Source organism: Podarcis melisellensis, assembly GCF_964234715.1.
Source record: "Podarcis melisellensis genome assembly, chromosome: 8".
Lineage (NCBI taxonomy): Eukaryota > Metazoa > Chordata > Lepidosauria > Squamata > Lacertidae > Podarcis > Podarcis melisellensis.
The window spans coordinates 44605862-44630538 of record NC_138540.1 but is presented as its reverse complement, the minus strand read 5'-3'; the positions used below and the strand labels follow the sequence as shown (position 1 = coordinate 44630538).

General features: G+C 47.5%; 3 protein-coding genes across 7 annotated transcripts; 1 reads left to right on the top strand and 2 right to left on the bottom strand.

Annotated features, from left to right (window-relative positions):
- Nucleotides 1-6350: 6350 nt before the first annotated feature.
- Nucleotides 6351-15368, bottom strand: LOC309375014 (carbohydrate sulfotransferase 5-like). Of its 5 annotated transcripts, none has more exons than XM_081920376.1 (2): nt 14782-15368; nt 6351-9308 (listed from the first exon to the last, which is right to left on the bottom strand). In XM_081920376.1, the coding sequence occupies exon 2, from the start codon at nt 9285-9287 to the stop codon at nt 8109-8111; it is 1179 nt and encodes a 392-aa protein (XP_081776502.1). In that variant the 5' UTR covers nt 9288-9308; nt 14782-15368; the 3' UTR covers nt 6351-8108. The 5 variants fall into 5 exon arrangements, with proteins under 5 accessions (XP_081776502.1, XP_081776503.1, XP_081776500.1 ...); XM_081920377.1 differs by lacking the exon at nt 14782-15368 and adding an exon at nt 11018-11438; XM_081920374.1 differs by lacking the exon at nt 14782-15368 and adding an exon at nt 11002-11253.
- On the bottom strand, nt 13209-19212 carry TMEM231 (transmembrane protein 231). Its single transcript, XM_081920421.1, has 7 exons — nt 18940-19212; nt 18685-18848; nt 16967-17095; nt 16491-16634; nt 15592-15673; nt 15375-15480; nt 13209-13734 (listed from the first exon to the last, which is right to left on the bottom strand). Exons 1-7 carry the CDS (start codon nt 19076-19078, stop codon nt 13554-13556), a joined length of 945 nt encoding a protein of 314 aa, XP_081776547.1. The 5' UTR covers nt 19079-19212; the 3' UTR covers nt 13209-13553.
- Nucleotides 19213-19302: 90 nt separating this feature from the next.
- On the top strand, nt 19303-24507 carry GABARAPL2 (GABA type A receptor associated protein like 2). The gene is made up of 4 exons (XM_081920461.1): nt 19303-19469; nt 19682-19737; nt 21132-21304; nt 23987-24507. The coding sequence occupies exons 1-4, from the start codon at nt 19436-19438 to the stop codon at nt 24075-24077; spliced, it is 354 nt and encodes a 117-aa protein (XP_081776587.1). The 5' UTR covers nt 19303-19435; the 3' UTR covers nt 24078-24507.
- Nucleotides 24508-24677: the final 170 nt, after the last annotated feature.

The following is a 24677-nucleotide window of genomic DNA, read 5'->3' as shown; positions in this document are numbered from 1 at the left end:
AAAAAAAAAGAGGAACCGGTTTAGCGTACAATCCCTCTACAAGGTTATTCAGCAGAATTGTTTACCCAAAGGGGATTTGATTTGGGAGAAAAAGAAAATAAGGGGGGATGTACATGTCAGAGAGCAAGAGACAGGCAGAGACTGCCTGAAAACTTTGGAATTGTGCAGTGTGCAGGTTATTTGCCTACCCTTTGGAGTTTAACCCTCCATCCACCCCTCAGCAGATCTTGAGTCAATTCCTTGATTTCTGAGCCCAATGGAAAAACAATATTCCTGCTGTAGAGGTCTTCAAGGGCTCCTGCATAGCTTGGGGGGGGGGGGATAAGCAGCTCACTGCAAATTTCAAGAGGGGAGATTTGTTAGGGCTTGCCAGAGCTGTGTGCCAAAGAAGGCTTGGCAACAATGTGTGAGATCAGTGTCTGCTCAGCCCCCCTTTCCTTTCCCTCAACTGGAAAAAGAGAAGGGGGCTAAAGGAAAACAACAACCCAACTGTTTCTGTTTTGGATTTGCAGCTATAATTAGGAACAAGTATGATGGCCCTTCCACACCATCATGATTTTATGAGGGAGGATTCACGTGGGTACCTGGAAATTTAGGTGTGGATTAAAGCCTTTGTGCAACAAATCCACCTCAAATTGACTTTACAGTTAGAAAAGTGGGAGGGAAATGCACTGAAAACCATGAAATGAATGAAGTATAAATGTCCTGCAAACAAATCAGGATTAATGCAGGATGAAAGTTCATTGTCCTATAACGTCCTTGCAATCAAATCAGAACTGCTCAATAAAGATCAGATGTAATCTAATCTCTGTGTAAACTTTCTGCAACCAAATCAGGATGAATGCTACTAAGTAGGTCATTTGAAAGAGCCCTTAGTTAACTGAGGCAGCTCTTGTTCTGGCTTGTTAGAGATTAAGCATTTCTGGTTAACTGGCCAAGTATGGCCAGGGAGGGAGGTAGAAAAAAAATTCCATAATGCTCTCAATGGGAGTTTCTTTGTGACGGATCTTCTTAACTAGGTCTACTTCGCCTTGGCTACACCAATGGCTTGGCATACTTTCTTTTGGTGAGAGAATGGGTCTTTGCATAACTAAAGAGATGGTCAAGTGCAAGTGAGATGTTGGCACAGAAATTCAGTAACTGGAGATCCTTCTGAACCCCCTTCTTCGCTAGCTGGAAGTCATTTCATCAAGGTATCTGCATGTGAAAAAGAACAAACTGTCAGCCTTGAAATGAGGGTGTTAAAAAGGGGCACAGAGGTCTAACCTGCTTTTTGTGTGGAGCAAAATCCTAATAGGGGAGGCTGATCTGTTCAAGTGTTTATTCTGTGAGTCTTCCGGCTCTTGCTCAGCCCATACTTTTGTGTGAATAAGCTTTATGTGACAGAAATGCCAGCGGTCTCACAGTCTTACAAACACAGAGACACCAGCCCTGCTGCGTATGGGCAAGGGGTCCTCTGGGATTGCTCCATCCACCCACCAGAAATATTTCTGGACTGATATATAGCCACAACTGGAAGTCTGTCACCCAGTAAATGCCCTGATAGTCTGTCACCCAGTAAATGCTGATTACTCAATTCCTGAGACAATGGGAAGGCTCCTGAAGGCTCCCTGACCCCCTTCCTCCTTGTAGAGAAAACACCTGGTCAGTTTGGGAATCAAAAATGGTTTCTGGTCGGTCTTCCTGTGCTGATCTATGTATGTGCTTGGTTGGTACACTTGTGAACATTAAACATATATCTAAGAGCTCAAAATTCCTATCACAGGATTCAAACATTCATCCTAATTTGCTTGCACGGAATTTGCTGATTCACTTTTCAACACATTTCCCTGTCCCTTTCTTAGAAAGCCCTTAAAAGTGGGCTTGTTGTCCTATGGTAGTTCATCCACTTTAATTGCACAAAAAGTATGTGCTTGAATTCCTTCCACAAAAAAATTGACAGTCTGGAGGTTCCCATAGTTAAAACATCCACACACTGAATCTAGCAAAGGGTTCCGTCTACAGTGTCAAACAAGTAGGAAAGCTGTCGTCTCACCAGCAGGAGTGCCATGCAGCATGTATGGCCCTGGCACTGAAATTTGTGGGTGCCTGGTGCCTTCATGGGGAATGTTGTGGGTGCTCGCGTACCCAGCGCCCCAGGGAGTTGGCACCTATGCTCACCAGAGAAGAGTTCTCTCCCTTCAGTTCACAAAAAGGGTCACCATCAAAGAGATGAGAAAGACTGCTCAGATGAGGAGTCGCCTCACCAGGAGTGAATGTTCCCTTTCTGTTCCTGAAAGGCTCCTATCAGCGGTAATGATAAATTATCCAGCACCTTGAGGATGCTCTGCATACCGTATTGCAGAAAGATATCTGTGAGATAAGGGAAGGCAGGATAATGGTCCTGAGAGAGAACTTTAAGGCCTCACTGACACAGTCCTCAATGTGAGCGCAGAGAGGTTTCACTGCCTGAGGGATGTTAGCAATATTTGCCCCTCATTTACACAATTGTATATGAAATTGTAGTCCACAATGCTGTCTTCCTCATGTCCTCCTCAGGTACTGAATATTCTTCTAGAATTTATTCAGTCAAACGTGGTGCAAAACAAAAAGTTCAGGTTTAAAACAAAAGCAAAAGCCAGGCATCTTCAGGAATAGAGGAACACAGGGATATGCCTTTTACTCAGACTATTGGTCCATCTAGTTTTGCGCTGTCTGCATTGACTGGCATTTGCTCTCCATTGTTTCAGGCAGGGAGCATTCCCAGCCCTACCTGGAGATGCTGAGCATTGAACCTGGGACCTTCTGCATGCAAAGCATATCGTCTAATACTGTGCTATAGGCATTTCTGAACTTGGGAGGTATAAGTTTTCTACTGTATTAAAAGGTTTGGGCCCAGTGCAGTGGAACCAGTCATGCTGCCCTAAGGTGTTAGGAGGTAGCAAGAGAGTGAGCATGTGAGAGTGTCTATGCATGTGTCAATTGAAGAGAGGCAGATTTATATTTTTTGTTTACTTTGATATTTATATTTTGTTTATTCAATTTTGACATCCTGTTTAGTCATACTTCATATGTTTGTAAATTTGTTTTAGATAGATAACTCCAACATCTCATGCCACCAGTGAGTTGGAATATGCTGCAGCTATACTATTCTGTGGGTGGCGCTGTGGGTAAAACCTCAGTGCCTAGGACTTCCCGATCGTATGGTCGGCGGTTCAAATCCCCGCGGCGGGGTGAGCTCCCGTCTTTCGGTCCCAGCTCCTGCCCACCTAGCAGTTCGAAAGCACCCCAAGTGCAAGTAGATAAATAGGTACCGCTTTATAGCGGGAAGGTAAACGGCGTTTCCGTGTGCTGCGCTGGTGCTGGCTCGCCAGAACAGCTTCGTCACGCTGGCCATGTGACCCAGAAGTGTCTGCGGACAGCGCTGGCCCCCGGCCCCTTAAGTGAGATGGGCGCACAACCCTAGACTGGCCCGTACGGGCAGGGGTACCTTTACCTTTACACTATTCTGCCACCAGATGGCAGCAGAGTTAGTAGAAACAGGCTACAGTTAGACCAGTTTACCACACTATGCTTGCAGTGGGCAGAAAGAGGCTGCAGTTATACTTTTTTATCACCAGGTGACAGAAAAGTACTATTTAAGGACTTTACTGACTAAGTTTTAATACACAACAGAGAAAGAGGCGAACTGCAATTCCCCGAGACCCCAGCCAACAGGGATAAAGGCAAAGGATACTGGGAGCTATAGTAAGGGTACAAATCAGTCCTCTGACAAATCCTATCATTCCTATTGAAGTTGAAAAGTGTCCCTGGAAGCATTGGAAAAAATCTGATAACCTTAAGCTATAGTCTATATTATATTAGTGACTCTTTAACTCTATTAGTCTAATAGAGTTCATTTTATTCTGTTTTATTCTGAGGGAAGTGTGCCTGTGTTGGAAGGGCGAGGCAGGGGGAAACCCCCAAACAGACAAGCAGACATCCTAACCCTTTCGGAATTTAAGAGGCAATGAACAATTCAAGTTCAGCATGTACATATAGCACAGCCCTGCAAGGTAGCATCACCATCTATCCAGTAATAATCTGCTGAGAGGGCCAGTGCTAGGAAAGGGAAAACAGTCAGCAGCAGGAGTGTAGGCATGTCCCAATGGCTGTCATGTCCATAGCAATCTCACCCAGAAAAGCCAATCCAGACTTAGCTCCCAGAATGCACTGCTACACTGAGCACCACACACATGACCTATTAGTAACCAAAACACATGCTGCATAGCTCCCCACACCCCATAAGCAACTATACTTAGCAGCAACTTGTGGCATCTCAACCACAGGTGGATCATCACTGTCCCAACACACAAAAATGCCTACAGCCCCATCACACACCAATGATACCATGGAACCAGAGAGCACAGTGCAAAAAACTGCTCCTTATTGACATGAAAGAAACAACTAAGCAACATACCAAAGAAGAAAAGGAGTTCATAGTAGCAAAGATTTCTGCAATCATCGCTCCCCACCAACCCCCAGTGGGCACCCCATAGATCAGTGGTCCAGACATGACAAGGAACAGTCAAACCTCAAGGGCTTGGCAGGCAGGTGGGGCTGCATGAGCAAAGACAGCTGGGGGCAGAAATGCAAGCCAGATCAGACCTGCAAAGACCAAGTGCACCAGTGGCACCTTGCAAGAAGACTGCATAGCCAGGGAGATCCACACAGGCAGACATGCCAGCCAGGCCACTGTGATCACCAGCCACTTGCACCAGCTTATAGAGAAGCAGGGAGAGTTCACCTGCTCCATCTGTGATGGAGAACCCACATTTCTTACCACATGCAGGATCTGATTGCTCCAGCCCAAGGAGGCAGCAAAGAGTCTCTGAGTGCCTGTGGACGTGGTGCCACAGTACTGAGTGTGCAAACCTGCACCACCAGATCTCCACTACCCACCTGGAGTGTGGTGAATCAACTGCCACCTCTGGCCACATGCACCAACCAGCCTCCTACACTCCACAGTTGCCACAAAGCAACAAGACCTCAGTGACAGCTCTGGCTGTAGGACATACACATGTGGACAGCTGGACAGTGACCTCCACAACCAAGACACCCACATTCTTCACTACAAGTGCATGATACACTAGCACCAGAGTTTCCGCCATAAGGCTCCCACCACCACCAATCCCCTTCTCCTCCTTGCCAAGGACTCAGTCTGTGTCTCTAACAGGGTAGCAGCATCACTCACCCCGTCATCCTTAGCAACTAGGCTGGGTCGACCGCCAAAATTGCTAGGGGTGGAAACTCCCTTCCCCCAAGACTTTCACACACACTGGAGGTGGCAGCTCCTCCTGATTCTCTTCCATTATTCCAAGGCCCAGCTTTGAAGGTGGCCTTGGGGCACCAGTTGGGGGTGTGCTGCAGGTTGGAGTTGTGGCACTTCAGTATCCCATGGAGGGGTACCTGTGACATGGTGGAGATGGCACTGAGAGAGGCAGCTGTTGGGAGGGTAAGCAACAAATCTATGGTGGCTGCTGATCTGCAGAGGAGCAGCATGCCTGTATGCACAGAGAAGAGAGCAGGACTGTCAACACCATGGACAGCTCACAAGCTCATTGTCCTGGACCAGTGTCCCACATACCCTTGGAGGACCTGCCCAAAGTGCACAAACAAGGGGAGCACACCCACCTGCAGGGCTCAAAGATTAATGGGAGAGAAGAAGCAGCCAGCCACCACAGCAATGGCACAGCTGTTCCCCACAGGACTGGGCTCCTTTGGGAGGATGTGCAAGATACAAATTAAATAAAGGAATAAATATAAATAAATCTCTGCAACCTTAACCCCTTGACTGCACAAAGACAGCATTCCTCCAAGTTTCCCAGATTTCCTGTCCCAGATGCTATCCAAGTGGTGGCCGCAGTGAGTCTCCTTCCCCCTGCTCCTGCCAAAGCCCAGCAGCTCAGGTGGACAGGCAGGAAGGCAAAGCCTCAGCTAACCCAGCTGCCCTGTCCTCTTCTAATGAATATATTGTTCTGTAGCATGAACTTGCTTCCACAGGCAAGACCTTCTCATGAGACCTGTGACCCTCCAGATGTTGTTGAGATTCCCAAATCCTGTCTGCTTCAGGCAGGCAGCATGGCCATTCCAACAATCAGGAACTCTGGGAGTTGTAGACCAACAACATCTGAAGGTCCACAGCATAGCTAGCCATGCTTTAAGGTGTCCCCCAACATTGTCATTTGAAGCAGCTTTTCTTTATAGATCACTCAGAGATGTAGAAAAAAGCACAACCCTGAGAGCAGCATGTGATATTCCTGGCTGCATTTTGCAATGCCTTGTCTATTGAGGCCATAAAAAGACCAATTTAATTCTCTTGGAGCCAGAAATGATCGTCGTCGTCATCATCATCATTTATTGAATTTATATATACAACATTCAGTGGCAAAGAATTCCACAGGCGAAATGATTAGTGTGTGATGGAATTTCCCGTGTCTTCTGAACCTGCTATAGATTCTGTTGGATGTCCCACATTCAAATATTACCAGAGTGTTAATCATTTATTTCTGCAGTATCTATGAGTTGAGAAGCATCCCCCCTCCATTCAGTCTGGAACCCACCCACCCCAATTTAAGGGGGGGGTCACATCTTGGTCACATCTACTTGGCCTTCCTCATGGAAACCTGATTAGCAAATGATTCTCTAAGTGAGAATTCACCACAGACTTATGGAAATAGCACTTTTATTAACATACAAAGGTACAAAGCAGTGGGATTCAGCCCCAACACAAACCTGAACTGGAAAGGAGCCCCAGAGCCCGTTCTAATGGCAGAATAAATGTGTGAGGGGAAAAGATTACTTCCCCTCCCAACACAACCTTCCCCACACACCCCCAACCCCCATCCCAGCCTGTGGTTCAGCTGTACACCTTCCAAATCATGACTTACTGTGGGGAGCGGGGGTTTCCAGAGGCACAACTGATTCCCAGTACTCCACTTTTGAGAAACTATCCACTGCTCTCCCCCCCCCCCATCCACTTCTGGATCCTGCATGGTGGGACCCATTCCCACATCTCTGCAATTTGGATTCTGGATTAACAGTCCAGGCTCTGCACAGTGAAGTGTGCCTTTGGCTGAGGAACTCCATTCACGGGGAAGGAAATCTCCCATAGGTGCAGGTTCCCTCCTTCTGGGGAAATATCTGAGGCCCATGGTCAGCTCAATGACATTACGAACAGATGCTAGGACCCCAGCCAAAGTTAGAAAGAAAGCAAGCAGCAAGTGCCTCTGGAGAAATATTCCAAAGTACCTGCATATGGCAGCCACATTAAGAAGCACTGAACAATCTTTGCATAGTCATTTGCATAGTCATCTGTCCAATCCAATGGAAGTATTTTAATTTTGAAGAGAAAGAAGAGAATAAGCCCCAAGTTTCTTCTGTGTATCTCTAGCAGAATCCCCACTATTTTTTTAGCAGCTATGAAGCACAAAAGATTACATGTTCAGTGATGGCCTTCATTAGAAGTGGGCATTCAGTACTGCATACAGAGATTTCTCCCACACGTATATATAACACATATATAATGATTTTAGGGACCAGCCCATTGTCTGTCACCAGAACAGACAGCAGCCAAATGGTTCATTTGAACAGCAACATTGGGCTTTCTTTCAACTCCTCCACCCTAAACAAGGTGGCCATTCAGAGGGTTAGCGAACATGAGCAAAGAAGACCAAACTTCATTTATCAGTAATTTGACAGCCCAGCATGTGAACATATTCTGTTTAAAAAATAATGCAGAACCCAGAATATCATAGTTACTTTCTTGCCCTTTTCTCATAAGCAAAGGAAAAGTATTTTCTATTGAAGAGTTATGTCAAATATAATGCAGTTTCTGGAAGTTCTACATTGTTATTAAATAAAAAAACGGCATTCCTGATACCTACAAATATAGCAGGACAGTGTGGTACAATGACTGATCCAATAGGATATATTTCTGCAAACTACATAAAACCCCTTTATTCCATTTGCTCTAGTTTATGTAAATGGCAAAAAGGACAATAACTAGAAACACAGAATTCAGCAATCAAAATAAATATTTTCCAGTTACCTGGGCAACGAAGAAGAGATTACAGATAGTCATACTTCCCCTAATTTTCACTAAAGGATGCCCAGCTGAATTGACTTTTCCGATGTGGCAACACTAAATCAAATGACAGATCTTTCTGTTCTTTCTCAGAATCTACAAGTTGGTACCCGAGTATATTTAAGGCACCCTTGCAAACCTCTTGCACTTGCTTGACTTTCTGAAACGAAAGAACAGTCCTCCATGCCTGGGAGACATTGACTGCATCTCGGGAAGTGATTTGGAAGGCCTCCCTCTTCCTACTTGGCCCTTGTCCATGGGTGATATTATAGATCCAGTTTTCAAGTTTGCTGGTCAGCTGAAGACCTGAAAATTTATACATTGCTGTAATTTCCACTAAAGGATCTCGTACAAGATCTTCAAACCGGATCATCAAGTAACGATCTTTCAGAAAACTTGGAGGTTTCAGGGTTGCTGTTTCATAAATCTGAACGTGGCTTCTACAGATCTCCTGCAGAACTTTGTACTGGCCATCTTCTACTTTTGTGCCATTCATGCTCAAGACAATCCCATTGTCACGGGCAAGAGCTTTTGCTGATTGCTCCCGGGATTTCACAACAGCTCTGGGGTCACGGACGAGGTGGATGACTTTGAGGTTCAGGGAGGGGTCAGTGAGGAGAGGATAAAGCACCTTGAGGTCAAAGATCCGGACTTCCTTCAGGACAACGTGGCTATAGCTCTTGCAGGCCTCTTCCACTTTGCTGAAGGGGGACTTCCCACAGACAGCCTTGCAGGCACTTTCGCTGGTGATATCAGTGCGGTGGAACAATTCACAGACAGGATCTGTGCACAGGGCACGACTCACTGCCCACTGGAAAAGATCTGACACATTTCTCTTCCATGGCAGGTAGGCATCGAAGACCGACATGTCACACTTGAAGACTGACCGGATGAGGTCCCGCACTGCCATGTGCAAGACCTTGGCACTGTTTTGGTACATGGTTACCCACACGTGCCAGGCTGGCTCCATCAAGTAGAAGACATCAGGGTGTTGGCTGAAGAGCTGCCCGACAAAGGAAGACCCTGACCTCCAGGAGGAGAGGATGAGAATGTGCACCTGGGGTGGTTTCTCTTCAGACTGAGACATAAAGCCACCATGCTGAACACACAAAAACAGTAGAAATCCTGTCTGAATCACAAGGAAGATTGCAACTGTAGTGCTGGATATTCGGATCCTCACCATTCTGGCTGAAGCAGAGCACAACTGGAGGAAAAAGAGAGGGGGAGCTGTTCAGTTTTCAGTAGGATGACGATGACACACAAGGACCTTGCATGCAAACAAGTAACAGCCTGGGTTGCCATACATATTGTATTGATAACGCCCGGAAACGACTAACCAGTTCAGATATGCATGTCAGTGAGAGCCATGAAAAACAGCAGGCTGGAGGATGAGACAATAGTGATGCTCAGAGAGTACAAAAGAGTTTGGAACAAGCACACTGCTGTTCGGGTGGGGGGGAAACAGGGCAATGGAGGCAGTCTTTATTCCACATTGATTGTATTCTGCTGTGTGTGGAAGGACAGAATGCAAGACCCAAAGCTCAATTTAGCATTCTGAAAATCTCAAGTTATCTTTTGAAAACAGTTAGATGTGTCTTGTCTTCTAATCTGCAGGGGAAAGTGTGCAGGGACTAGTGGACTGCAGCAGCTCCCATCAGCCCCAGCCAGCATAGGCAAGGTGAAAGACTTGTAGTTCAAAACATCTGGAAGGCACCACCAGACTGGCAAAGGTTGGTCTCCATAAAGGTTCACCAGTTTAATTTTGGAGATGCTGTGGGGAGGGGACAAGAGCTAAAGGTCAGCCTTGTCTCCTTTAGCTTTGAAGTAGTTATACTAAATGAGTAAAAAGGCAAAGGTAAAGGGACCCCTGACCATTAGGTCCAGTCGCAGATGACTCTGGAGTTGCAGAGCTCATCTCGCTTTACTGGCCGAGGGAGCCAGTGTACAGCTTCCGGGTCATGTGGCCAGCATAACTAAGCCATTTCTGGCAAAACCAGAGCAGCGCATGGAAATGCCGGAGCGGTTCCTATTTATCTACTTGCACTTCGTGCTTTTGAACTGCTAGGTTGGCAGGAGCAGGGACCGAGCAACGGGAGCTCACCCCATCACGGGGATTTGAACCTTGACCTTCTGATTGGCAAGTAAATGTAAAGGTAAAGGGACCCCTGACCATTAGATACAGAGATGGACAAATCTGTTTTTTAAGTATTTATTTGTTGTCCATAGCTCTATCCCACCTTTATTCCAAGGAACTCAAGGCAGAGTATAGGGTACAGTTCTAGTTCATTTGCAGAATCTGTGCAGAAAATGCAAGTAACCATCACTCCCCCCCCTAAAAACAAACTCAAGTAAAGCATAACTTCTCCCCTGACATATGACCCACTCAGAGTCAACTTCCAAGCAGAGCCTGTGCAAAAAGATACCAACTGCAACCAGTGCCAGAAGGAGGAAGAGACCCCGGAGCTGTGCCAAAGTGAGCCACCCGCCGCCAAGCAGCGAGGCAGGCAGTTGCAGGAGGAAGCCCAGAGCGATGCACGTTTCTCCCGACCCGAGAGCTTAAGGGCGGCTGCTTGAGATGCGCCAGGGCTTCAGCCAGCGTCCGCCAAGAGGACGCTGCTTGGATAAGGGCGCACTCTGCACGCGCTCCAAGGCCGTCGCGGCTTCTTTCGTTCTCTGAGTTACGCCTGCCGCGCCTCGACGCCCTCGACGCCGCGCGGGCCTGACTCTCCGGTCCCGCACGAGATGAGTGGAGGAGGTGGAGGAGAGCGAGGGCGGGGGGAGATGGCCAAGCAGAGGGAATCTGCTGCTGCCCCCGGGAGAACCCGGCGGGGGAGGCAGAACCCCCAGCCGCCGTCCTGGGCCGGAGTCCCCGCGGCTGCCCCGTTTCGGCTCCTCACCTCGGCCAAGACTCACGAGCGCTTTCCTCAGAGACGTGGGGAATTTGGAAAAGAGGGGGCAGGCGGCGCCTGGGGGCTGAGACCCGCTGGCTGACTGGCTTGCTGCCCTCGCCGGGTCGCTCCAGGTGCCGCCGCCGCTGCTCCGCAGACAGACAATGAGCCGCTTTCAGACGTGGCCGCCGCCGCCGCCGTGTCCCGGAGCGGCCGCCGGAGGGAGGCGCCAAGGAGGGGCCGGTCCAGGGCGGGAGGCCGAGCAGCCCCCTCTGCGGGAGGTGGGCTCTGCGCCCAGGCCAGCCCCCGGCAAGGTGGTGCGCGCCGTCCAGGCTCCGCCATCCTCCATCTCCGCCCATCAGCCGAGAGCTCCAAGGACGACGGGGGCGCTGCTTCTCGCTTACTACGCGTGGCCGGCCTTTCGGCCCCCCAATGCTTGGTGAGGGGGTGCCACACCGGGGGGAGGCGCTACCAACACGCGGGGAGGCGGACTCCGCGTCGGTGCGCTCCCGACAAGGTTGCTCGACTCGGGATGCTGACCCGCCTTTCTCGCGCACGCTGCCGCTCAGGCGCCCGTCCCGCGGCTTTAAGGGCAAGAAGGAGCCGCGTAGACCAGGCCCGCTGCTTCGTGCAGCCCCCGCCCTGTAGTGGACTAGGAAGCAGACTCGACACTGATCGGGTCTACCTTGCAGGGCTGCTTGTAGACCTCCTAAGGGCCTCATGCATGCGAAGGCCTTAGGACGCCGGGCCAGCGCTTTGGCGCCTGATTTGCAGTCGGTGAAAGGACGGGGGCGAGGCGGCAATGCAAAGTGCAGCCTGCCGCCTCTCCCCCCGCAATGTAAACGAGGCAGCTGTAGTTGCCCATCACTCTCTTCCTGCCCCCCACTGCTTATTTATAAAATTATATAAAATACTTTCTCGCAGGGCTGCCAACTTGAATAAAATAAGGGGGGGGAGGTAAGCCCCGCCCCACATACACACAATTGAACGGCAATGCCCTTCAACTTGGGGGAGGGGGGACGCCGGTCATTTTTTTTTCTTTCTATGCAGTCCTGAGCAGCCTTTTGGCTGCAACCAATAAGAGCAGAGACTGACTTTTTCTCATAAACTGCCATAAAACATTAACAGCAAAATGCACTAAAGGCAAAGGGGAAATGCTAAACTATAGCGCAGTCTAACGATGTTTTTGTATGCAAAGCATCAGTCCCCAGTCTCTCCACGATAGGGTTGGGAAAGATTCCAGTTGATAATACCAAGCTAGATGAATCAGACTCAATATAAAGCAGCTTCCTATGGTTCCTAGAAAACACCACTGGCCCCAATCAGAACCTGCCTCTTAGGCTTGGATGGCTGGCTTACCAGAAGACCCAATTCTGCTCTGTGGTGGAGTGCTGGCTGATTCCAGTAATGCACAGTTCTAGCCTAATTGAGCCTACATTACATTTTAAGGCTGTTTTACAAACACTGCCTGCTCCCCCTCTAATTTTTTCATTCTAGTGGCAAATGACTTTGTTGCAGAAGACTTCTGGAGAACCAGTCTTGCTCACTACTTGACATTTTAGTTGATTCTAATAAAAGTTATTATGCTTTTCTTGCCGTTGTTCCTACTGGAACAATTTTTTTACAATTTCCACAGTTGCCTCCTTTGCACTATTTAGCTATGTATGGGAATCTTCTGGGGGACAAGAAACTGAAAATACCTCACCATTTTATGTCCAGGCGCAAGTTTCCAGGATGTCATTTTGACTCCCAGAGAAGACAGTTTTGCTAAAAATAATAAAAAAAACCTAAACAAAATCCAGGCTTTTAAAATCTTCTGTTAATTACTTTCATCTTTCATGATTTGCATTTGTTTTATGTCTGCTAAATGCTTTTAATTTGTGGTGTTTCACTGTTTATTTAACATTTGTTTTAACATTAACTTTTTTGTAAACCACCCTAGGAACATGCTGGAGAGTGAGAATAAATGAACTATACTGTACAAAACAGGCATGCTTGCTCTGCTGTGGGAGGTGGGCAAGCTTCTTTCTACCCTTGTCCTCTCAGACTGAACAGACCAGCTAATGCTGCCTTCTTGGAAATGCAATTTTATTGCTGCCTTTTCATACGGGTGTGTTTGTTTCTATGTTAAAATCCCTATGTAGGATTACAACAACAGGGGATTAACCAAACCTGCAAGCCTGAAATTCAGTGCAGAAATAACAAAACATAATCCATTATAAAAGTATTAAAGAGAATGAATTTACTTAAAACAGTATATCTCATTATCAACTGAAGCTCCTTCAGCCACTATCTGAGTGTGTGCAGATAGTGTTTCATATACAACTGAAGACAAAATGCAAGGCAGCAAATTAGGTTCCCAATATGCTGCTCAAATAGCACCTCAAGTGGAAATACTTGGCTCAGAGAGAACTGACATACAGAGTTATTTTCACTCTTGCCTTGACCACAAACACACAGGTGCCTCCTCATCTTCAATGTGCAAAGCTGCTGAAGAAAAAAGTGAAAGCATGGGATATTTATTCATCCTGTTGGAGTTTTAGGTATTTTTAGGGGCATGTTCAGGACTGGTGCTCTTTATATGACAATCCAGGGGGGACTGGTGTCACTGGTACTGTGCTTAGTACTTGATTCTGGAAAAGGAATATTTTTATTCTTTCAAAAATCCAAAGGAAGATCAGCAGGATGGCAACATACTGAATCCAGGCAAACTTAATCATCTCCCAGAAACCTGGCTGATATGTAGCAAGAGTCAAGGAAAATTCGATTTTCAAGTGTCTTCACACAAGTTCAGAATACACACCTCAGACACATATGACCACCAAAGTGAGAGATTAGATCTGCATCTAGAAGAAAGGTGGCTGAGAACACTCAATAAACAATAGGAGACACAAGGAAAACTCCCATCCCTATGTACGTAAATACAAGTTACGAACATAAGATGAGCCTTCTGTAACAGGTCAACGGCTTATCTAGTCCAGAATCCTGTTCTCAAAGCTGCCAAGCAGATGCGTGTGGGAAGCCTGCAAGCTAGACAGCAGTGCAACACACTGCTCACTTGTGATTCCCAGCAATTGTATTCAGAGGCATAATGATTCTGAGAGTGGAGGTAGAACATAGTCATCAAGGCTAGTAGCCACTGATAGCCTTGCTCTCCATGAATCTGCCTAATTTTTTAAGCCATCCAAATTGGGGCCCATCACTGCCTCCTGTGAGAGCGAGTTTAGTGATGTGCTGCGTGAAGAAGTATTTTCTTTTATCGGCCGTGAATCTTCTCACATTCAGCTTCACTAGATGAGTTCATGTGAGAGGAAGAAAAACTTTACTCTATCCGCTTTCTCCAAGCTATGCATATGCTGCAACCTTTGCTCAGTGGAGTTGCTCCATCCTCTTGATCATTTTGGTTGCACTTTTCTGAACCTTTTCCAAATCTATACTATTCTTTTTGAGATGAGTTTGTCAGTTCTTATTTCGTCTATTAAATCTACATCTCTCATCAATGCCATCTGCCTCAGTACCTAAATTCACACCCTAGGATCTCTCCTATTATCTTCCTCTATGAAGATACAAATAATTTATTCAACTTCTCCACCGTCTCATACTCTTTTGACACACATTTGACTCCTTTGTCATGCTGGCATACTCCTGCTCCTCAGGGTACCTTTCCTGATCTGTGATATACACTCCAGTTGAGCTTCTGATACAGTGCTTTTAAACAACTCCCAAGGATTTTGGAGTAATTTGACCCTCTTGACTTTGCCCATCAGCTTTCTTTTTACCAATACTTACATTTTAGGGACATTTCCTTTTTTGAAGTCAAAAGTGACTGTGTGTTGGACTTTCCTGGCAATTGACTAATAGCGCTATGGTCACTGTTCCCAACTGGTTCAACAACACTTACATCTTGCACAAGGGTGCTGGGCACCATCAGATCCCAGGTCACTGTCCCCTCTGGTTGATTCCATGACAAACTGTTTAGGGCACAGTCATTTAAGGTATCTGGAAATTTTATCTCTTTGTCAAGACAGGAATACATATTTAGCCAGTCTATGTGATGGTAGTTGAAGTCAACCACAGCTACAACATTTCCTATTTTGGATGCTTTCTTGATTTCATTCCTCTACTCAATCTTCTTTCAATCAACCACCTTTGGTGGTCTACAGTGACACCACCTTGCCTCGAGGCAAGTTTCATGGAATTCTTCATCAGGCATTCTTCTCTATTGGTCCAACCCAGCAGCTACATTCTCCACATTCAGATTGTAGCACACTACCTACCAAGTGCCACGATTGCCAAGCACAGCTCAAAACAGCTTCCACCACTTTCATGCCAGACTGAGACCAAGCGGGCCAAACTACAACCACCTGGCAGCCAAAGGATATAGGATCAGTTCCACTGGGTAGTGGATGGTTGTCTGGACCACAAACGGTGCATCAGGTGCTCTTCCAACCACCCAGATAGGGCCGGAACCAGACAAAATTGTTGTGACTGCAAAGGAAACAACAAATACCTTGTAGGCATTTGGTCATAATTCTGAAATAGCTGGTGAAAAACAAGTATTAGTTAACCTAGAAAGGACTGTGCATAATGCAAACTCACCATTCCTCTCCTGATATGCTGCAACAATGTTCACAAGATCATAGTCCTGGGCAAAAGGGCTTGTACCATTGATCACAGATACCTGTCACAGTGAGAACACTTTGTATTAAAAAAGAACAGACATGTTGGGGCAAGCAACACAATGTAAGTCTCAGGCAAGAGATAAGAGTTATGCAGACTAGAAGGGCCCCTGTCTGCTTCAGCCCTAACAATACCCCTTCCTATTCAGGTTAGTCATGCTCCAGCTAGAATGGGTGGTGGTCAAAAAGATCACTAGACTTCCTGAAGTTTCTTTAGCCTTTTATGAGATTGTTGCTTGGCAATACCACAGTACAGGTGAATTGTTGTGACATAGGTGAACGCTAGGGACGCGGGTGGCGCTGTGGGTTAAACCACAGAGCCTAGGACTTGCCAATCAGAAGGTTGGCGGTTCGAATCCCCGGGAGGGGGGAGCTCCCGTTGCCCGGTCCCTGCTCCTGCCAACCTAGCAGTTCGAAAGCACGTCAAAGTACAAGTAGATAAATAGGTACCGCTCCGGCGGGAAGGTAAACGGCGTTTCCGTGCGCTGCTCTGGTTTGCCAGAAGCGGCTTAGTCATGCTGGCCACATGGCTGTATGCCGGCTCCCTCGGCCAATAAAGTGAGATGAGCTCCGCAACCCCAGAGTCGGTCACGACTGGACCAAATGGTCAGGGGTCCCTTTACCTTTACCTAGGTGAGCGCTATGTGAAATTAGTATCTCCTCCGTTGTATAACCTGAATATCAAACAGTGCACATTTCACTGGCATGATCACACTTTGCAATTAGTGCATGACTCCAGCAGCATCAGTTGCAGTGGAAAAGACATCACAAAGGGCAACAAAACTGCTTGGAAGGACTGAAATGTAAAAGGCCACTCACATTATATCTGCTGTCCAGCCCAGTATGGCTAAGCGGCTGCCTCTGGTGAAGCTTCAGGTCTCCGCTCACAAAGACCTTTGACCCTGGCAAAGGGGAAGAGGCCTGCCAAAAGGCCATGCACTGCATCACGAATGTAGACATTCTCTGAAATGGGAGCATAGAGGGGGAGAGAGAAAAGGAAAGGTTTATGGCTCAGCCTTAATCATTCTACAAGTGATACAAACATAACACTCAGAATACCAAAGCTTAATTGCAGTTTGTGTGCATGTGTCACAGCTAGGGAAGGGAGGCTTAACTCCTCCCAACCATGACCTCCCCTCACCAAAAAACCTGCATAGAAAGCTGTTCTACTAGCTGAGCATGGGATACTGAGTAAATGAAACAGCAGCCGCCATCACCACAGCAAGTAAGAGGATTAGGCTGCCTGTCCTCAAACACTGAGTGGCACCTAGAAAGCTATGGCTTGTGGCACTCACCTGCAACTGATAGGTAAATGTCAGAATGAGCTGGATCCCAACTATTTGCTCTGTAGCTTGAAGTGGAAGCTCCAGGCGAAAATTTAACAGGTCCATCATTCCATCTTGATTTGAGTCTTCCTCTCTAGCCTAGCAAGCATAACAGGAACTTTTATTAAAGCAAACTTCTTAGCAATAATTTCAATTACATGTCAGCTACACAGATGCAACGCCAGGTAAAGAGGAAACACGCACCCCAATACAGATGCTAGATTCAATATAGGCCAAGGTGCCTGCACCAAAGCACCGTTGCAATGGCAGAATACAGCCACCTACAGGATCATGCAAAACTGATGATAAGCCCAGGCCAGATGGGAAATGTTCAATACTCTTTACCAAAGGTTTCCCCTTTGCCTTTGCTAGGGAACTTGGAGTAGGCCCCCACCTGCCCAGTCCCTCTGTTCTGGCCTGGCCACAAAAGGCTCAGGTTCAAATTGGTCTCTGAGGCAGCCTTCAAGTCATCCAGTTTAATGCTGGTTGTTCAGAGTAAGTTTGGGATTTGGGAGCCTCCATAATGTCAGATTTGCTGAAATCAGTGACCTAGAAGCCAAAGACCCATGGAGCAAACTGACTCTCCAGATGTTACAGGACTCTCATCAAAGGGTGATGCCAGCAACATCTGGAGAGTCACTGATTTCCCATCAAGGTCTATGGCCTAATTAACCAGTGGCATGACAGCCATGAGCCCATTTGCTCTCAGGTACCGTACTTCCTCCCACTGCTTCATTAGCAAGTCTCCTGCTGTAGGCAGACAAAGCAGAGCACAGACACTTTTTGCCTCACACCAACAGCCAAACAGATTCATTTTAAAGGACTATGTTGTGGCAGCAACCATCTCCGTCTTGGCTCACCCAGTGCAGCCATCCTAGATGGTGACTGCCCAGGAAAAGCAGTTGAACCCCACTTGAAGCCTCGATTACCCACTTCCATGATTTTGCAATACACTCTGTGGATAAAATCACTCATCTATTCAACTTGCGAGCCACAGCTTTGACCACAGGGCCAGTCTGAGGTGTCAGAAATTCAATCATCTCCAACTTCAATCAGTGTCACTTTGTTTCATCCTCTGATATGGGAAACGTGCACTCTGATTCAAACAGGAGAGAACTGGCACCAATGAACTGGCTACCAGCAGCAAATTGGGCCAAAGTTTACCCTGGCTACTGAAAACCAGTTGGGTTAGGAAGAGGTTAGGGGTCTTTATTGGCTGAGAAAATTGCGTTCTCATCTAGACAGTACAGGAGTAGCACAGCCTTGAGTCTGCCATTATCACTTCCTAACTTAGAAGGAGATATGGGAGCAGGTGATGTTCTTCCAAACGCACCTGGAAACCAGGAGAAAGGGCAGCCAGGAGGTGTTTCTAGGAAAAAGCCACTATAGACCAGCAACCTCCACTCAGCCTTGCATCGTAGAGAGAACATACTGTACTGGGAGCTGGGCGGGTTCCAGCTGGGCAAAGAGTCACTCTTTTGTGGCTATAGTTGCTGTCAACTCCGAGCCCGCAGAGAGCCTGAGCTCAGCAGTCATCATCGTCAAGGCTGCTCATGCCCGGCTCCTATTTACCGGAGGATCTAAAGGGCTACTGGAGGGAGGAAACCCGTCCGCGGTCGATGCCCTGAGAGTCGCCCACACTGGCCGCCCCAGCAAGAGGCACTTTGCACGCGCTCAGAGGCGCCTACCGAGACGAGCGGGACGCGCAGGCGGTCGCCTAGGAGGCGGTTGCAGGCGGGAAAGGAGCTCCAGCCCACGAAGCCGCCGCCCTCCATCTGCCCCACCAGCAGCACCTCGTGCCGGAAGCGGACGCTCGGCTGCTCCGCGTAGCTGCTCCGCTTCAGCCAGAAGCCTGGAAGGGAAGAAGAAGTAGCGCCGGTCAGAGGGAAGGAAGGGGAGAGCAGGACGAGGAAGGGACGCCCTGGGGGCTCTGCTTTACCCACCGTGGCTCCGGTAGGCCACCAGCAGCGGCGGCACGTAGGTGAGCACGCCCAGAAGCAGCAGCCCGAGCGCCGTCAGCGAGCACAGCGCAACCCGGTGCCGCCGCCCGCCGCTCTCGGAGACCACCTCTAGCCAGGCCATGGCAGGCGACAGCCCGTCACCCGGGCAACGGCCGCAGGCAGCCGCGCGCCACTGCGGGCCGGGCGCTGTCAACCAATCAGCGCGGGAAGGGCGCGAAGATGTATGCGCGGAGGGCCGGGCCTCGCGACGTGACCACTGCGCTGTCCCGCTCCGCCCCACCTTCTGGAAGTCCTGGCTCCCGAGTGGTTGCCGGGAAACGGTGAGCCGGAAGTCCCGCCCGCCGTGCCGTAGTGGTGGCTGCTGCTGCTCGTCGTCGTTGTTGTTGTTGTGACGGTGGCACTACGGGCCCGACGGACCGAGAGGAAGACCGACAGGCCGGCCCCTCCCTTCCTTCCCCCGCCCGCCCGCACCGGCGCCATGAAGTGGATGTTCAAGGAGGACCACGCGCTGGGTGAGGGGCCAGGAGGAGGGAGGCCGCCGCCGCCGCCGCCTTCTCCAGGGATGAGGCCTGGCCTGGGCCTCGGGGGGAGGGGCGTCTCTCTCGCCACACGCGCAGCGCCGCGGGTCGGGGGTGGGAAGGGCGGGTAGGGGGCCGCGGGCTCTGCCTCCGGCCGGAGTCTCTCTCCGCCGCTCCTGACGCGCCTCCCTTGTTTGTCCCCGCAGAGCACCGCTGCGTGGAGTCCGCCAAGATCCGGGCCAAGTACCCTGACCGCGTCCCGGTAAGTCTCTCGCGGCCGCTACTTCGCCTTTCGGGGAGGAGGCCGGAAGGTCCGCGCGGGGTGGGGTTTCGGTGGGCTGGGCCTCTTCAGCATCGGTGCAGGTTGGCTCCCGTTCGAAATCCGCCCTGCGGAAACGAAGCAACAAACAGCCTGTTTGGCCCGAGCATCTTTCCCTTTTTCTGTCCGCCCCGTTGGTAGGAATCTTTGATTTAGGCCTGTAAAGCGGAGGGAGAGAGCGAGGGAAGACATTCCCCTCGATCTTCCATTCCCGGCATGAGTCGGGTTATTCAGTCATAAGAGCAAACAAGCAAACGGGTTCCCCTTTATGTGGATGTGTACAGAAATTCAGATATTCTAAAATTTAGTTGTACCAAAAAGGGGAAACTATAATTCTCCCAAAGACCATATGGTAATGTTGTTTATCTTAAGGATAACCTATCACAAAAAGGCAAGGGAAATAATAATTTGTTAACAGCTGCTAGAATAATATGCTAGAATTGGGAAAATATCATTTACTTTTCCATAGATTCTTGGCTACTCAAATAACAGTTTGCACACTGGCCAAACAGACGCTCCAATATGAAGCCCAGGACAAGGATATGGGAGCCATAGTCCTCTTCCCACTTGTGATTCACCATATCTTTTAATCAAAGGCCTAAGGCCTGGTGATACACATAGCCACTGTGGCTAGTAGCTATTGATAGCTATATTCATCATCAATTTGTCTAAATCCCATTTAAAGCCAACCAAGTTGGTTACCATCATAGAACTGCAGAGTTGGAAAGGACCCCAAGGGTCATCTAATCAAACTCCCAGTGATGTAGGAATCTTAACTAAAGCATCCGTGACAGATGGCCATCCAACCTCTGCTTAAAAACCTCAAATGACGGAGAATCCGCCACAACATATTGTGGGAGCAAATTCTATCGCTAAACTATGGATTATGTGCAGAAGTACTTTTTTTTTGTCTGTCCTATATCTTCTAGCATTTAGCTTCATCGGATTACCCCTACATGGTTCCAATATTGAGAGAGTGGGAAACAATGGAAGTTCCAAACACCCTCATAGAACACATGGCTGTGATGTAGCCTTAAGGCCATCAAGGATTGTGTGACACTGGCTGTATCAGAGCCCTCCAGGAAAGGATATGGTTGGGGCAGCCACTGATTGAAGTTTGGGAAAAGGCCCTTGTGACTTAACCTTGAGTGCCAAGGTCCTCCCTCCCTTTGCATTTCAGAGAACTGAGAAGAGGTTGTGACATGCTGTGGCTGGTCTTGTCTATCATTTTTTCTGCTGAGCCTCTCCAACTGCCATTGCGTATATGGTCCTTGTGTTAATGTTCTAATGTATCCTGTCCGCCTCCATTTTATCCCCCTCCATTGTCCTTTGGGCAGGTGATTGTTGAAAAGGTCTCAGGCTCTCAGATTGTGGACATTGACAAGCGGAAGTACCTGGTTCCATCTGACATAACTGTGGCTCAGTTTATGTGGATCATCCGGAAGAGGATTCAACTGCCGTCTGAGAAGGCAATATTCCTCTTTGTAGACAAGACTGTCCCGCAATCCAGGTGAGGATCTTCCTTCTTCAAGGACGACACCTGCCGTTTTCTCATGGAAAACAAAGCTGATGACCAGCTGTCTAAAATGGCATGATCCTCCGGGGCACTTTGGCTTGTGTCCTGAAATAGCTGTTTTCAGTCTTTGCAGTTGTTTGTTCAATGTGAAATTGGCTTCCTCACTCCAAGGGAAAGAAAGCAGTTTGCAGCCTCAGCTGAGGTGATCTAGGGCAGGGGTGATTAACATATGGACCTTCATACATTGCTAAATTGCAATTCTTATCACCCCTTACTCTCAGTCATGGTGGCTTGGGCTGAAAGGAGTTGTAATCCAGCAATATCTGGATGGCTAGACATTTTCCATCTCTAATTTTGGAGTATGAATGACTATTCATTCCTCAGAGGAATCATGGGTGGGGAGAGTGCTGTTGTATCCAGGTCCAGCTGTTGAGCTTCCCATAGGCACGTGGATGCTAGGCTAGATGGGCTTTTGGCCTGATCCAGAATCAGAGTTTAAATGGACAATGAGGGTCATCTAGTCCAATCCCCTGAAGTGCAGGAATATTTTGCCCATAACCTTGAGATTGAGAGTCTCATGCCCTACTGACTGAGACAGCTCTTATATTCATACAGTTGTTTGTAAGTTGTCCGGTTCCTGGCGAACTATGCTTGCATCATACACGCATAGCCAAGCAGTGAGAGATTGCCCAGGCATCTCCTGAATATTCTGCTTCCATTAAGAGAGGTGGGGAACTCTTGGTCCAAAGACTGGATCCATCCATAGGACCTCTGCATACAAACTTTGGTGTCCTTTCCTCATCCTAGCCCTGCCCTTCCTGTGCACTGTGATACCCTCACCCCATTCCAGAAACACACTCACTGCAATTAGGCTTTCAGAAAGCTTCTAATGGAAGTCTGCTGCCACCACTCCACAGCCTGTGTGGGGATAAAATCTTCATGGAATGTGCAGCTTGTCAGGGAAGGAGTTAACCTTCTCTGCTCCTCCCTTCTGGTAACCAGGGTTGAAATAAAAGCTTAAATCTTTATTTCAAGCTAATTGCTACAGGTGGTGGGAGAAGGGCAAGGTGGTTCTCCCCGCTTTTGCCTGGGCTGCACCTTCCGCTGGCTAAGAGGGAATGTAGAAATATGCTCCCCAGTTTTAAGAAAACAAGTAGTCTTTAACCCTTTTACTTAGTCATCATAAGGGCAAGAATTTGTTTTGTTGTGGGTTATAGCAGCAGTTTTCCTCCAGTGGCCCATGGCTGCAGCTTATACCTGGCTGGCTGGTGGGGCCAGCTGAGAGTGTATGTGGTTTTCTGATTCATGGATATCCCTCCTGCCTTTCTTCTGTTCTGGAACCTGAGGCATCATACAGGTGGGCTCTCATATATTGATTTTCCTATGGGGGTGCTACTGTAGTCTAACTATGTTAGGCTATGTATAGCTGAGTTTTGTTGAGTTGTGGTGTTCTAATCTTCCTCCTCAACTCTCCACAAAGTGTCTGGTTATAGAATTAAAATGTGGTTTAGTGCATTTTCCTCAGACAAGATAACTTTTCTAAACCATTTCTGCTCCTTTTCCTGTTTTGCTCCAGCCCCACCCCAGCAATCCATAACTTTTGCTTACTGCAGCCAATGTCTGTTCAGAGACAGAACTAGTGTTAAACTATACTAGCTTAGAATACGCAAATGTTCCTAATTTCAGAGCAGTGTGAATAGCAGAACTCAAGTTGTGTACACAGGAATATGCAAGATCACTCAGGTGGACACAGTGCTTGCTATAGAAAAATTTGTAATGCTTTTAACTGATTTGGGGAGTAGAAATGTTTACTCTTTTTCTTTAATCTCTCTGCCATTTTTTCCTTCAAAGTTTCCCTTACATGAAATAAGGCTGAGGACTACATCTTCCCGAAACCCTAGTATTAAGTCAGAAGTTAACCCCTTATGCCAAATTCATGATGTTAGAGGATCAGTATTTTATGGTTTTAAACAATTAATTCAATCCTATGCCTACCTACTCAGAGGTAAGCCCACTAGAATTCTGTAGGCATAATTTCCAAGATTGCAGCCCAAGTATAGATCTAATGTGCTTCTGATCATTTATTTTTGCCAAGCTTTTTTTTAACCTTCATATTTTTATTAGATTGCAGATTGAATTTCTCAAGAGGTAGATAACATTTTAATCTTTTGTCATGAACTTCAGTCTTTGTAAAATGTTGCAGCTTAACAGGAATTTATATTGAGCTTAATACCAGAACAGTCTCTAAGCAGTTTTCAAAAAGACAGCAAATTATTTACACACACACACACACACACACACACACACACACACACAATATAAACACCAGAAGATAAGATACCAGATGAAACAATAAAATCCTGGGCAACCAAAAGCACAGGATGAGAGAGAGATGTGTTCTGTAGCCTTCCACACTCTGCCTCCAGCCATCTCTCCCATAACTATCCCTTCCCCTTTCTTGCTAAGGGATATTCTGATAACATTCTGCTACCAGAAATTCTAGAGGCTGCAAGTGGTTATAGTAACCATTATACAGACACACATAGTACAAGTAGAAAAGGTTCTTTTCTAAAGAATTGCCTGGGCTCCCATTCAGTTTGCATTCCCTCTTAGTTGCTATGTAGACTCCTTTGATACCCTAGCAAGTTCCTCACTGTCTTATCTTCTTACCTTCAGCCTGACAATGGGACAGCTTTACGAGAAGGAGAAGGACGAGGATGGCTTCCTGTATGTGGCCTATAGTGGAGAAAACACCTTTGGCATCTGATTGCATCTCCTTTCCTCTTGTGTCTTGTAAATAGCCTCTTGTTTGTGATCATGACCCCGGGGCACATCCTGCATCTGTCACTGGGTTGATTTAATATATGGATAGATTTTTGTTAGCCTGGTAATTTATGAAAGTTTTATTTCCCCATTGCACATTGTACTCATAGCTGTAAATTCCATAGTCTCTCTCCTCTGGGACACATATACTGACATTATTTAAATACTGAAGCAAGGTAGTTGAGGGATTAAAGTGAGGGGGGAGGGGGATTTTGCAATGAAGGTTTGACTAATTATTAATTATTACAGTTTCATAGTAAGGGCGCTTCTAGATTGTTACAAACAGTCTCAAGATGCTAATATGTTGATTTTGGCTAGTGTCTTCCTCTTGATGAATTTTGCTAGAGGAAACTGATTAAAATTCCTCTCACAAATATGTTTCAGTTCTATTTTACTTCAGCCTCACTTTCTAACACAGTCTTACGAGGTCAAGCTTTACAAGGTGTGATCCTGCATCTGTCCTATTGCATAAGCTGTGAGCACCGAAGCAACTGCTTTTGCAGATCTAGGCATTTCTCAGACTGTGAGAAGACCTCCAATAAGT